Consider the following 14489-nt stretch of genomic DNA (forward strand, 5'->3'; position numbering starts at 1 on the left):
TCTTAATGGATCTAAAACCAGCTGGAATTGCAATTAAATTTGTCAGAAGAGTATTATTCTGTGTTCCATCCCTGTAGCATTTGGGTACCTTCCAAATAAAATAAATTCTCTAGTGAGATCTCTAGAGCACTTCTCTCCTTTTGGGGTCAAATCTCTGCTTGGGACAAAGTCTTTAGTTTTCAAATCCAGAACCCCTTATGATTTGAAAGCAAAAGGACACATGGGTGGGTAGATCTCATGCACACTTCATATTGTCAGGAGGTAACATTCACCATCAGAGTTTCAAACAGGCACCATTGAATTTTGCATTTAAAATAAATTTAAATCAATGCCTTTAGAGATTACTAGTCACACAGTTCAGAATTCTGCCAGTAAACTGTACATTTTTTGCATGAGGGACTGATTATTTTTCATTAATAAATATACAGTACCAAGCATGTTAGGGCCCTGGGCACTGATTAGTACTTTTAGAGCCTATTATTAATTATTTGTATTGCAGTAGCATCTAAGAGAACCAGTCAAGGACCAAGACTGCCTTCTGTAGTACATGAAGTGATATGACAGGTGTTAGTCACATGAAGTTTTTTGCACTCTCTTTTAATACTCTAAACCCAGACGCTTCATTCAACTCCAGACATGAGAATGGAAACCCTGGGCCCAACCCGACTAATTCAAACTGAGGGATGACAGCCCTTTTTAGTGCACTGTACTGCACTTTGCTGCCATCAGTGTCACAGTGAGGACAATATAAGGCAGGGCCTGAAACGTTCAGATGTGTTTGTATATTGGCCTACATAATAGAGGTCTGAGCTTTCCCACAATTATAAATGTTAAAATAATTAAAATGGTTGGACAAAAGTAAGAATGATTTACAAGAGACTGAAATCTCTGGAGTTGAGCCCCAGAAAATGCCAGATCAGATGGTAAGGGAGTGAATCACAGTGGAGAGGGAATTCAAAATCTTAGTATCTATACAAATTCCAAAGGGCATTGTGTTCCCCCAACAGTACATATTGTTGGCCAAATTTCCTCCTATTTTTGTGTCTGCATTTATCTTTCGAATTTAATGTATCTATTTGGCCCTTACCTATTCACTCTTCCCCAATCTGCCTGCACCTGTTGTGTTCTGTTTTATACTTAGATTGTAAGATCTTTGGGGCACAAACTGTATTTTTGCTTTGTGTTTTCACAGCATCCAGCACAGCAAGGTTCTGGTCACCTGGGGCTCCTAGGCAGGGGGGAGGAGGTCCTACATGCAATGGCAATACAAATAATAATTAATTATAGTATTTCTGAACACAGCTTGCATGCAGCCTGGTTTTGTCTGCACGTTACAGTTAAAATGTTGATTCATGAGGGGTGAGGGAAATAATCCTTGTTTCTCTCTTTGGTTTTGAAACTTTTCTTGTATTAGAGCTGGTTGAAAAGGCAGTTAAAAATGGATTTTGATTGTCAAAAAAATTCCATTTTGAATTTCGGCAGTATAATTCTTCGAAAAACCAGATACGTTTCATCCAAAAGGGTTTGTTTATTGAAAACAGATTTGTTAAAAAGTCTTGAACTCGGGGGAATGTCTTCTAGTTCTAGTTTATTTTTGTAACTGCAAGAAACTGAAAGAGTGGAGCAAAAATGGTGCGTGCGAACATGGGTATCTTCTGGTAGGTTCTCCTATAATAAGTAGGGCTGCTTAGGGTCAGGGATTGCATGGCAGACTTGTTAGGAAAATCTTGGTGTTGAAGGAAGTGGTGTTAATGATTCAGTAGAGGGTGCTCTTTCCTGTGAGTCAGTGCACAGCAATGCCTCAAGGGTGGCCCAGAGAGGTCTTTTTGCGTGAGATGTGAAAGGGAGGTCCTGCATTAGTCATGGCCCTTAAAGATCCCAGATTACCTTTTGATTGGACAAATTTAATTTTTCTGACCTAAAAATCCCCCTGCAGTTTCAGCTGAAAATGTGTTTTCCCCCTCTGATTCTTTACTCTGTGTTTATATTGCAGCAGGCTATGTTATAGGTTGTGCTTGGGTTCCATCCATATATGGTCCATTTGTGTTACGCATTTACATTAGGCATATGGTTTGTACTGTGCATGTGTGTGCACATTTTGTTTTACACAATGCATGTGTTTTGTGCATGGTATCTCTATGGCTTGTGTTTGTGCTTTGTGGTTGTGTGAGATGTACATGTTTTACATTTGAAGATGAGTGTTATGCATAACATTTGTGTTTATTTTTATCCCGTATATAGGTTAGGGGCAACTCCGTGTGTTGTGTGTGTGTGTGTTTTGTCATGTGTGTACTTGCCTTGAATTACATACATAGCTCCCCGTCCCAGCCAAGGACCTCTTGGGAAAAAAAGAGGGGAAGTGGAGGACTCCCCTACTAGTCCGCCTGCAGTCCCCTCCTCCAGATTTCCTTGGAAGTGCAAAAGATTGGGAGGGGTTTTCCGAGGGGAAAAAAATTGCAACATCTCCCCCTCCCCCTCGCCGCACGAGAACGATTTTTCTTCCTACATACAGAGGGGGCAGGTATGTTTTGCAACTTTTTTTTTTTTTGTTAATTGCATGGCCCCTGTGTTTGTTGCATGCTCCCCTATGTGCATCCGTCACAAAAAAAACCGGTGAAGAATCAGGACGGGGGGGAAAAGCAGAAACCAAAACCTTCAGAGGGGGGGAAAAAAAAAAAGCCCTCGCCCTCCCGCCCCTTGACTTCCTCGCTGGCAGGTCTGTGAACCCAGCACTTTACTCCTCCCCAGCCTGGCTGCTCAGGGCTTTTCTGTCTGCTGTGCCTTTGCAGAGCGGCTCCGGGCGCAGCGCGGCGCGGGGGGAGGAGCCGCCCGTTCCTGGAAGAGCCCAGCCTGGGGAGTTGGTCACATTCTTGGCTGGGATTCAATGACTGAGGCAGACACCGACAGGCAGGGGAGGGGTGCGGGGGGGAGGAGGGAGCCAGGCTGCATTAGCTCAGCTGCGAGCCGCGCTCAGTCTCTGCCGGGGCGAGGAGCGGGGCGGAGGTGCGCTGCTTGCCTGCAGCTCCCCGCGGCAGCCCACTAGGAGCGAGCCGCGCCGGAAGAACTGAAAGCGAAGGGAACCTGCCCGGGGAGCGACCCCGCGGGGGGAAAGTGGAGGAGCCCCCCCCTGTGCACCCCGCCTGCCGACCCCCCCCCCAGCCGCTCCTGCTCATTTCCTCGGAGCTGCGGACGCGCTGGGAAGGGGCTTTTCCGAAGGAAAGCAGCAAAAAAAAAAAAATTGCAACATTTTTTGGGGGCTGCCCCCCTCCTCTCCTTGCACGAGACCGAGCTTTCCGCCTGCTGCTGCGAGGAGGGGGGGCTATGGACCGCCGGGAGGCCGCTGCAGCACCGCACCAGCCCGCGCGCCTCTGAGCGCCCCCTCCTCCCGGGGGCTGGAGCGTGGCCCGGACTTTCCTAGCGGGGGGGTGGGAGGTTGGGGGCGGCGAGCCCAGCGCGTGCTGCGGGGGCGGCGGGGCGGCGGGCGAGCCCGGGGCAGGGGGCGGGCGGGCGGCACTGGGGCGCGGGGCTCTGCCGGCTGGGCGCTGGTGGCTCCGCCGGGGCGGCGGGCGAGGGGGCCGGGGCGGCGCTCAGCCCACGGGGCTGGCTCCCCTGCTGTAGCGGGCGCGGAGCCGGGGAGGGGGCCCGCCGGGGCGCTTTCCTGCTCGGGGGGCGGGTGGCTTCGGGGGGCCGGGAGGGGCCGCAGGAGCCGAAAGATGGAGACTGTCAGCAGAAGCAGCTTCCAGCCCCATCCCGGACTGCAGAAGACCTTGGAGCAGTTTCACCTGAGCTCCATGAGCTCCCTGGGCGGCCCGGCCGCCTTCTCCGCCCGCTGGGCGCAGGAGATGTACAAGAAGGACCATGGCAAAGATCCCGCGGAGCCTGTCCTCCACCTGCCCCCTATCCAGCCCCCGCCGGTCATGCCGGGCCCCTTCTTCATGCCCTCGGACCGGTCCACGGAGCGGTGCGAGACCATCCTGGAAGGGGAGACCATCTCCTGCTTCGTGGTGGGGGGCGAGAAGCGGCTCTGCCTGCCCCAGATCCTGAACTCGGTGCTCCGGGACTTCTCGCTGCAGCAGATCAACTCCGTGTGCGACGAGCTGCACATCTACTGCTCCCGCTGCACGGCCGACCAGCTGGAGATCCTGAAAGTCATGGGCATCCTGCCCTTCTCGGCCCCGTCCTGCGGCCTCATCACCAAGACAGACGCCGAGCGGCTCTGCAACGCCTTGCTCTACGGGGGCACCTACCCGCCCCACTGCAAGAAGGAGTTCTCCAGCACCCTCGAGCTGGAGCTCACGGAGAAGAGCTTCAAGGTGTACCACGAGTGCTTCGGGAAGTGCAAGGGACTGCTGGTGCCCGAGCTGTACACCAACCCCAGCGCTGCCTGCATCCAGTGCTTGGACTGCAGGCTCATGTACCCGCCTCACAAATTTGTGGTCCACTCTCATAAATCCCTGGAGAACAGGACTTGCCACTGGGGCTTTGACTCGGCTAACTGGAGGGCCTATATCCTTCTCAGCCAGGATTACACCGGGAAAGAGGAGAAAGCCAGGCTGGGCCAGTTCTTGGATGAGATGAAAGAGAAATTCGACTACAGTAACAAATACAAAAGAAAAGCACCCAGGGTAGGTGGCACCTCATTTTTTTGGGGGAGGGGGGAGGAGAAGGGAATTTGCCTACAGTTTCGGGGGTTTCCCGATTAGGTGGCCCCTTTCCCCTTAAAGGCATGCAGCCGTCTAACCATGCTGTGAAATCTGACCCAAGTGGGGTTGCTGTGGAAGAGCGTAGACACTGCACGTTGCTTTCTTATAGATTTAAATAATTGTTCTTCTTGGTGACTTTTAAGTTTGACTTAACATACTTTTTGCTTTGTAATACCTTCTTTGAAACGTACACTAGGGGACCGATCCTATTACCTTTGCTCCCTCCACCTCTCCCCATACTTTCACAGGGAGGTCTGACCAGGCCAGGACTTTGGGACCAGAGCCTGAATGGGAAAGTATGGAAGCTGGGGCAAGGCCCAATAATTAGAACAAAGTGCTCGTTGCAGAAATACACCCTACTTCCTAACGTATTTGTTCCTAAATTGATCAGGTTTGGGAGCAGAGACTAAATGATGGGGACTGGTTACAGGAATAATGCTGACAAAAGGTCAGCAAACTAATAGCCAGCGCCTGGTGTGTGAACGGAGACCGTGCTTGTTGTCAGAATCCTACCCCGAGACTGGCTCTTGTGTATTGGATTTTGTATACATCGAACAAACGTATCTGCAGCAGCCTGTAAGATACACCAGGCGGTGGTGACTTTGCCCCTCCAGACTGCTAAACCACATTTATTTTAGGTGGCTTTTTTTTCCTCAGTCTGAGCAGCCTGAATCCCCAGCATGTGGGTGGCAGGCCATGGTGGCCCCTGGCACCAGTCCTGGTCACTGGGCAGCAATGCCACAGGGCCCTGAGAACTTCCTTGCAGACACCAGGATGTCTGGCTCACCGGTGGTGGTGTAATTGGCTGTGGGATGAGCAGCGTGCTGTCCATTCCTTCCCCCCCCAAACAAACAGTGAAGTCGAGTTAACTCCTTCCCTTGCGTTCTGCTGCGCTTGCTTGGTGGGTGGATTTGGTCTCATTTTATTGAGGGGGGGGGTGTTTAAGGTGCGGTTGTTGTGGGGTGCACAGAGCTAGGAACAGACTCCAGGAGAAGCATTTAAAGCCTATTGTGAGTAGGCAGGGAGATTCTCAGCACTTCCCCAAGGCTTGTTTTAAACACTCACACGCTTTTTAACTTTTCTTTTTTATGAAGTATCCAGGCTTATGAAGTGCTGCGCACACAAAGCTGCACTTAACCCAGCTAGCTTTGGGAGGCCCAATTAATCCAGCTTCTTCCCTCTCTCTTTTCTTTCTTTTTTTTGCCTTCCCTGTTTAAATCAGTGGCTAGACTCCTCTTCCCTCTTGTCCTCCAAATTCCCCTCCCCAGAGCTGGAGGGTCAGAGCAATTGTGGCCGTGTTGGGTTGTAATGAGCCACATTATCGCCATAGTTGGAGGTGGATGTGTTTTTAATGGCTTGTCTGTCCGCTGCTAATCACGCGCTAAGGTGGCATGGTGGGATTGATTGTACCGATGTGTGGGGAGGGGAAGGGTTCAGGAGGAAGTGGGATTGTCAGGATGGGGAAGCAGGGTTTTTAGGGTGAAGGGACGTTTCTGTGATTGCAGTATCCAGCCCCAAACCACCTCTCCTCACTTCCCTCAGACACCCAGAATATTACCACATTGGCTGATTCCTTACCCCATTTCCAGCTGATGATCCCTTTCATGTCAAGAATTTCAAACCTTAGGTGGTGGTGGTTTTTTCTCACAATAATTTTTATGGACTTTTATCTTTTTAAATAATATTCAGATCCCTTGACTAGAGCTACATGGAGGAATCTGGGGAAGTTTTGACACAGGGGGCAACATTTTTAAAAAATGGTTGCTGAATTTGGGATTCTTTGATTTATTATTTTTTAAGGGTGGAGCCCAACTTGAAAAGGATTTCACTTTCTCAGAAAGCTCTTAGCACTGGAGGCTTCAAATGAGGTCTGTGGGAAAGGTGCCTCCTATCTCTGACAAAATCAGGCTTCAGGAGGCTCAAATTGGACTCCTAGAAATGTGACATCAAAAATATTCAATAATCAGTGACTACTTTGGAAAAAATTGGGCAAAACACTATGAAATTCCCCAGGGGGGTTGACTTAAAATGCAATATTGTAAGGGATGGGTGGTGTGTGTAGGTTCTCAGGATAGGGTGGGGAAGGGCAAATGTTTTATCTTGCTTCCTGTTGCAGAGCTGGGCTAAGTTTCAAGGCTTTTGAGTTGGCTTTAGGGCTCCTATATTAACACAGCATAATCTTGAAGAGACCCTGTCAACAACTTACCTTGCAGACCAGACAGAGCTTTGGAGTTGCCTCACTTGTTTCCTTTTCTCCAGCCTTTTTCCATCCCAATGTAGCCGAGGAGATATCATATGTTAAGGTGGTTTGTGTTGTAGCAGCCTTTGCAGATAATTATGGAGCAATTCAATTTGGCTTGAGGGCTGCTAGACTGCGGCCAGAGGCAAATAACACTGGAGTAAATTTTAGGTCTCCTAGCAAGCAAATGAAAGGAAGCTCTCTTGTCTGGCTTTGTGTGCTGTGTGAATCACTTTCTGCCTGCATGTTTGTATATCTCTCTAGCTGTGTGCATGGTGCTTGTGTGTGGATAAATGTATGAAGCATGCATGTTTGTGTCGCTTCTCTTTTGTGTGTTACTTCGTTTTCTATTTGTGTACATGTGTGTGTGCAACGTGCGCCTTCTTTTGTGATGCATTTGAATTATTTTTGTCTCTGTTTCATGGTGCGTCTGTGCACATATGTGTTGGCCTGTGTGCTACATGTCTCTGGGGTGTTTGGGGGTGGAGGGGTCTCTGTTGATGTATCAGAGACTGTGTGAAGTGCGTTGTGTCTGTGTGATTTTGCAAGGTGTGGTGTCTGTGGTTTGGCTCCTGCCAGGAGTGGTTCTGGTTTAGAGCTGCAGTGCAGGTGAAACCCGCCTGCAGGGGACAGTGGGTTGAAGCCACAGATTTGAGGAAGCTCTGAACTCTGTAGCCCAGCAGAACACAAGTCCCTCCCAGACTGTCTCTTCCTCCCCCCCCCTTTTTTAAAGTTTTATTCCTTTTTATTTCCTCCTTATTAGCCTGTTTTTCCTCTGTACTGACCTGCGGGATTCTTTACATCCACTCCACCCTTAACCTTCACCTTCCTACCCACTTCCCAGAGCTTCCTTTTCTCTTGGGATCTTTCCTATACCTCCTCAGCCTTTGCCCTCCTCCTAGTCCCTTCCCTTGTCACCTGGTTCTTCCCTCCCCCTTTGCTCTCCTACTTCCCCCTGGCACTGCTCTCCCTGCATCTTTCCTTCTCTCCTGCAACTGCCTCTGGCTTTGTGTGTGTCCTGTTCTCTTTTCTCCATTTTCCTCTCCCTTCTCACCCGCTGTGTCTGGAATGGAGCAATTCAGAGCACAGTCACCAAGTTCTGTGTTGTGTCCTAAGATTTAAAAACTTCCTTGGCTGCAAAAATGGGTCCCATAAACTGAGGGCCAGGATTTATTTTGGTATAGTTGCATAAAATCATAGGAACATAGGCCTGGAAGGGATCTCAATGGGCTGTCTCATCCTGTCCCCTCCATGGGGGCAGGGTTAAGTATTATCTAGACCATTACAGACAGGTGTTTGGACCTTTGTAAAAACAGGTTAGACAATGACGGAGATTTCACAATTTACCTAGGTAATTTGTCCCAATACTTAAGAGGAAGTTTTTCTTAATGTCCAACCTAAATTTCCCTTTCTGCACTTTAAGCCCATTGCTTCTCCTTCTATCTTTAATGACTAAGGAGAACAATGTGTCCCCCTCCTTTTTATATCCTATTTTATGTGCTTGGAGATGGTTATCATATCTCCCCTCAGTCTTCTCTTTTCTAGACTCAACAAAACCCATTTTTTTCTATCTTTCCCTATAGGTCAAGTTGTTTAGAGTTATCTTTAATCATATTTGTTGCTTTCCTCTGTTTTTTTTCCCCCTTCCAGTTTAACATCTTTCCTGAAGTGTGGTGCCCAGAACTTTTGAGTTGAGGTCTCCTTTGGGCAATAAAGGCTAGGTCTGGATGGCCAAACCCATCCCTCCTGTGCTCCATGTATGATGCCCTTCCTACATCCTGGTGCGCTCTGTCTGCTTTCTGCATGCCAGCATATCTCTAAAGTGTCTGACCTACTAAAGCCCCAAAAGGGGGCTTTAAAGCTTCTTTGATTGGTGGGCAGTCTCCAGTAGAATAGTGTGGGATCCTGTCCTCCTGCCCCATAATGCTTTCTGTGGGTCACTGAAGCGAACACTGTTTGATCATACTTTACTATATCCCCCTCCCTTGCATTACAGATCTCTACTTTTTTTTTTTCCCAAAGTAAGACTACATAGAATCAGACAGGAGGAGAAGAGAATTCCGTGCACACACGTGCACACTCCCACACGCACCAGCGCTGCACTGTTCCCATGGCTCAGGGCCCAGCCTTTCTATGAAGTCGCTGTGAGCATTCTGGGTATTGATATGCAAATGAGCCCAGCAGGCCTTCCACTTTATTAAGCAGTGCCCTCCAAATCCAGCGCTGCTGCTGCGCCATGGCGCTTTCTCAGCTGGAGGAAGGTTTAGCTGGGTCAAGTGTGCAGCCAAATCAAAGGACAGAAATTATGCACGGTGAAATAATGCAGCTCTGAATGACATTGTACGATAGCTGTGGCCACTTAAGTACTTCACAGCTGTCATTGTATTGCACGCCATGGCCACCCAGAACTTCCCACTGGCAGCAGGGACAAAATCCAGATCTTTCTGCTCCACTAATACAGGCCCCTGAGTTGGAATCGCCGTTGCTAGGAATATATGGCCTATGACAGGCCTAGTAGAGAAATTGTGGTTCAGCCTTGTGGTCCCCAAATGATTATCTAGACCACCGTTAAATGGATGGCATAAAAGTCAGTGGCGAATTCTGTTAGCCTAAAGACTGTAGGATCAGGCCTGTCATTATTATACAGGATTGAAATGGCTCATGGCATTATCAGACTATAAAAAAATGTTATTTAAAAATCTTCAATAAAAGCCACCAAAGCAGAAACCAGCAATAGCTTGGAGCAACAACTTAAGCTGGGGTACCATTTTACAGCTCAGAAGCTAAGCTCCAAAAATGATACCCAAGCTCAAACCCAAAACCCTGTGTACTTGTGGAGATGTCAATGTTTTAAGCAGGCAACAGCTATTTTTTCCCCACAGAAGGGGAAACTGATTTACAGATGTTGCGGATTGAGAAGTAAGAAAAGTGTGTGTGTGTGTGTGTTGTGTATATCTTGCAAATAATGAAGTGAGGATTCTGAGCCAACTTCTGCTCTCAGTTGCTATAAACTAGCTCACCTCCTAATAGGAGCCACTGAGTTTAGACCTTCGGATATTTTGTTACGCTGAGATTTTGGGTGCCTCACTGCCGCCTTTTTGCTCTCATGTAGTTCCCAACATTCAAATTTGAGAACATTTCCTCTCTTCATGGCCTATTCTGACTCACCATTTTTGTGGCTCATGGACTCAGGACTTGGACCTTTCCAAGGCTTCCATACACTTTGGGGGCAAAGGCAAACACAGTTTGATTCTGACTGCATTGCAGGGACCAAACATCAGAACTGCTCCTTAGAATTGGAACATGGTTGTTGCTAGTAGGGGTCTAACTTGATCTTCTTGACCAGTGAGGGAATATTTTTGTTACTTGGGAACTGTGTTCAGATTGGTGTTAGAATAGCATGCCTTACACCATCTGGAGATGTTTATACTAGGCTCCAGGGCATGTCTAGACAACACAGTGGTTAAAATACTGTCAGCTGCTTTCATGTAACCTATGGTGCATCTTTCACCATTGCTAGAGTGGTGGGAAATTTTAAGCTAATCCTAGTGTTGGCCAAACCATGGAGCCACTAAAGATGTTTTGGCTAGCATTGTTTTTTAGGAATAAAAAAAATCTGTCTACACTCTGATTGGGGAAACCATGCTAGAACATTTCAAGTGTCCGTGTTGTGTAGACACAGTTGTAGTTAACATGGTCCTAATTCCAGTTTGAAGAGGATCTCTCACACAACTCATCACAGCCAAAAATTGTGCTTGTCTTGCAGCACTGATAGTGACAAATGTAATGGTGGGAATTTGCACTAGTGGCTTTGCACATGCACATGCTCTCCCCAGATATCACACACAAAAATCCATCTCTAGCTGCCTTATTCAGACCCAGTTCTGTTCAAGCCACGTTTAATTCTTTTTTTCAAATACAGTAGGAAGCTTTGGCATCAACACTATAGTACGTTGCCCAGATGCAACTCCAGTTAAAGTCAATGGGAATTGTACTGGTGTCTCCAATGGGAGGATTTAACCTTTATCTCTGAGCTCTTGGAAAAGAAATATAATAGTTAAGAAATGAACATGGGTGGCTTATATCACACAACTTCCTACATAATGTAGTTTTAGAATACCAGCAGTCAATAGGACTCCTTTATTTTGGTTGAGTGGCTGGGCAAGACGCATACATCAAAATGACCTCAAGGTAAAGAAGCAGCATCTAAAACCATAATAGTTTAGCATCTTTGTGTTTTGAATTTGTGGAATCTGTTATTAAATGAAGTTTATTTGACTTAACAAACATAACATCTGATTATTTTGAATGCATTTATTAAAATATTTTCTGAATTTGGGTAGTAATCATTGACATTTTTGTGCACAAAATCTTTGCGTGTCATTCAGCTACTCCAAGCTAAAAGCTTAACAGTAGTCTTCCATCTGCAGAGATTGGAAAATAATGGGACTGAGTTGATACAGTGTTATTTTACCTTGGAAAATTATTATTGAAATGCACAGAATTCACTGTGGGCAAGCAACGGTGATTGCTCAGTTAAGATGTATTGTGTTCTCCCTCCACCTCTTAGCTCCTTTTACATTTTTTTTTCAAAAATTTACCACTCTGATTATAGCTTTAAAAACAACAACAAAAAGTCTCTGCAAATTAAGGATAGTTTGGGGCTAGTTCTGGTGTTTTTTACTCAAGCAGTCAGCAGACAAAGTAACTGAAGCCTTTTTGCCCACAAACCACAGAAATACTGTATGTAGCTTTATCAAACTCCTTCCTGTACTTTGACTGGCTGCTTAGCCATCATAAAGTGTGACCCTACACTGTGACCAAGGCAGATTTTGGTTTAATTACATTCATTTGAATCCATAGTAGCTCCGCTAAAGTCAGCAGAGATACTCTGGATATCCATTGGTACGTGATAGCCACATCTGAGAGCAGAATCTGAGCTGTGTTATTACTTTAGTATATGTGCTTTGGGAAATGCAGTTTAAAATTGGGCTTTTGTTTTCAAAAGTGCATTATGGATCTGCTCCTGAAAACACTTGCTAAAGGGATAGCTAGTGCTTTATTGCTGAAAGTTGTCCTTCTGTCCTCACACAAGAAGAATGATGTCCCATGCAGGAATTGGGATTCAAGATTGCTGTTAGGAGTCTAAATTGTAGTTGTTAAATAAATAGGGATTTTTGCAGCCTAGCAGATCTGCCATCTAAAACTGGAGTAAGGGCTATAGTTTGTTTCCAATGCTAATGTAGATGCCATAAATTAAAATATAGTTTTATAGTTTGATTGAATGGGCGTGTTTTTTCTTTTGGAGATGACTGTTGGCTGATGAACACTGTCCCTTCTACACTGAACAAAGTGGCTGTGTCTAGACTGGCCAGTTTTTCCGGAAAATCAGCCACTTTTCCGGAAAAACTTGCCAGCTGTCTACACTGGCCGCTTGAATTTCCGCAAAAGCACTGACTTCCTACTGTAAGAAATCAATGCTTCTTGCGGAAATACTATTCTGCTCCTGTTCAGGCAAAAGGACCAGTGTAGTCAGCTGAGATTTGTTTTGCGCAAAAAAGCCCCGATCGCTAAAATGGCGATCAGGGCTTTTTTGCGGAAAAGCGCGTCTAGATTGGCACGGATGCTTTTCTGCAAAAAGTGCTTTTGCGGAAAAGCGTCCTGCCAATCTAGATGTGCTTTTCCGAAAATGCTTTTAATGGAAAACTTTTCCGTTAAAAGCATTTCCGGAAAATCATGCCAGTCTAGACGCAGCCAGTGTGTAACTTGATATTATTTGTTCTTGGGTGAGAGAACAAAACCACAGATTGATACAAATTTGTGCCCCACTCCTGCCGCTATTCTGTAATGGAATTCCCCTTGCAGCCAGTGGGAATTCCCATGGCTCAATCAGTGGTTGGCTGCTATCTCATTTAATTGGGCGTTTCCAGGCTCAGTATTAAGCAGTATTCCAGTATTAAAACAAGAAGCTGGATAATCACCTTTTCTACTAAATAAGGACCTGATCCCATAGCTCTTATTCATGCTGTGTAGTCCTGGCAGTTCCATGAAAAAAAAATGGAAATACACATGTAATTATGTATTACATGCATAAATAATAGTTGCAGCATCGTTCCTTAAACATCAAATGAACTAATCAGTGACCTGTCCTTATGTATTGACTTGGTTCTGGACTTCCAACACGCCGGTCATCTGAAGAAGTGGGCTGTGCCCACGAAGCTCACGATACCATTTACATGTTTTGTTAGTCCTTAAAGTGCTACCAGACTATTTGTTGTTTTTTAAGTTTTTCCTGTTACAGACTAACTCTGCTACCCCTCTGAAAGATTTATGTATCGTTACCTTTGCACATGCTTTTTGGAGAACCGTGGCTCCTGTTGGTTTTCTTTTCAGTAATGTTTCTTCCACTTCTGAATGTGTGGTTCGCTCACCCCTTTTGTTGCAAGCAAGATTGCTGGGTGGTTATATTTTTATTTTTTAATAGCCTGGCCTTCCTTGTATGGCCTAGCCTCCCTTTTTGACCTGTGGAGGAGTTAGGTGTCATACTAGGATGACTTGCACCTCTGTACCTTTGTTCTTTAGCCTCTGTTGAGCCTCAGTCAGTGGTGTTTGTTTAAAGAATAAGGTCATTGACTTGGATTGCTGCTTGATTTCTCAAGCCCTTTTCACCAGCCAGTTTGTGTAATGTCTGTCTGAAACGTTGAGTAAGGGCATTGAAATAGCAGACAGGATATCGAGTGTTAGGAAGTCTGGGTTAAGTATAACTGAGACTTTTTTTGGAATTACAGAGCAGTTGCTCTGAAAGCTGGAGTCTCTGGTTTTAGCCCCCATGGCGGCCACCCTCCCCACATATATGTGTGTGTGCGTGTGTGTGTGTGTGTGCGTGCGTGTGCGTGCGTGTGCACGTACGTGTGTTGCTCTCTGCTTGAGCTATGTCTGCATTTCCTGAGGCAGATTACAGTTCTCTTGGTGGCACTGAAATTGTTACACAAGCTATAATAATGTCTCTCTTTCTAAGGATTGCATAAGTTTAGGATGATTTCTCCACTGGGAGAATTATGCAAGTTTAAACTGAAATGTATTTAGAAAGCTTTGTGTGTTTGTGTTTTCTGACGTGCAGAGCAGAGGATGATTTGTATGCTTTTTTTAATTGGACAACATCTGCTGGCCTTAGGAGAGAAAACTGTTCCATGTTTTCACTGCTGCAATCCTCGTTCTCCCATGAACTCATTCCCTCCCTATTCTGTTGTTCACTGCATTATGTCTATCATAGGCCCTGTGGTTGTGTAGAACAGACCTTAATACACAGATAAAGCAAAGTTGGCCAATAGATTGGAGGTTTCTCTGGGCAGGGATCTCTTCTTTTTTGCTGGCTATCTGTAAAGCAGCAGTATGTGCTGTTAAAATCATAGGCAACACCGCATGGTTCTCCTCAATCTTTGGATTTTCCTACTTCGATGGGGGAAGTGGTTGCCGTTATTACTGGTGTTAGCCAGAAGAGACCAGTGACGGAGGCTAAACAAAAAAAAGGGCTGGGAGTTACGACT

The 14489-nt window shown here is 46.2% G+C and overlaps 1 protein-coding gene across 2 annotated transcripts in view; it reads left to right on the forward strand.

Moving 5' to 3' along the window:
- Positions 1–2951: 2951 nt before the first annotated feature.
- The window catches only part of SKI (SKI proto-oncogene), a 159984-nt gene continuing 148446 nt past the window's right edge, over positions 2952–14489 (forward strand). The window contains exon 1 of one of the 2 annotated variants that reach the window (XM_075906853.1): positions 2952–4625. In XM_075906853.1, coding sequence (XP_075762968.1) covers positions 3714–4625 — 912 coding nt within the window. In that variant the 5' untranslated portion in view covers positions 2952–3713. The remainder of the gene's footprint in view (positions 4626–14489) is intronic. The other variant, XM_014571564.3, reaches the window with a different exon arrangement.

The sequence above is a fragment of the Pelodiscus sinensis genome, chromosome 23 (genome assembly GCF_049634645.1).
Source record: "Pelodiscus sinensis isolate JC-2024 chromosome 23, ASM4963464v1, whole genome shotgun sequence".
Classification (NCBI taxonomy): domain Eukaryota; kingdom Metazoa; phylum Chordata; order Testudines; family Trionychidae; genus Pelodiscus; species Pelodiscus sinensis.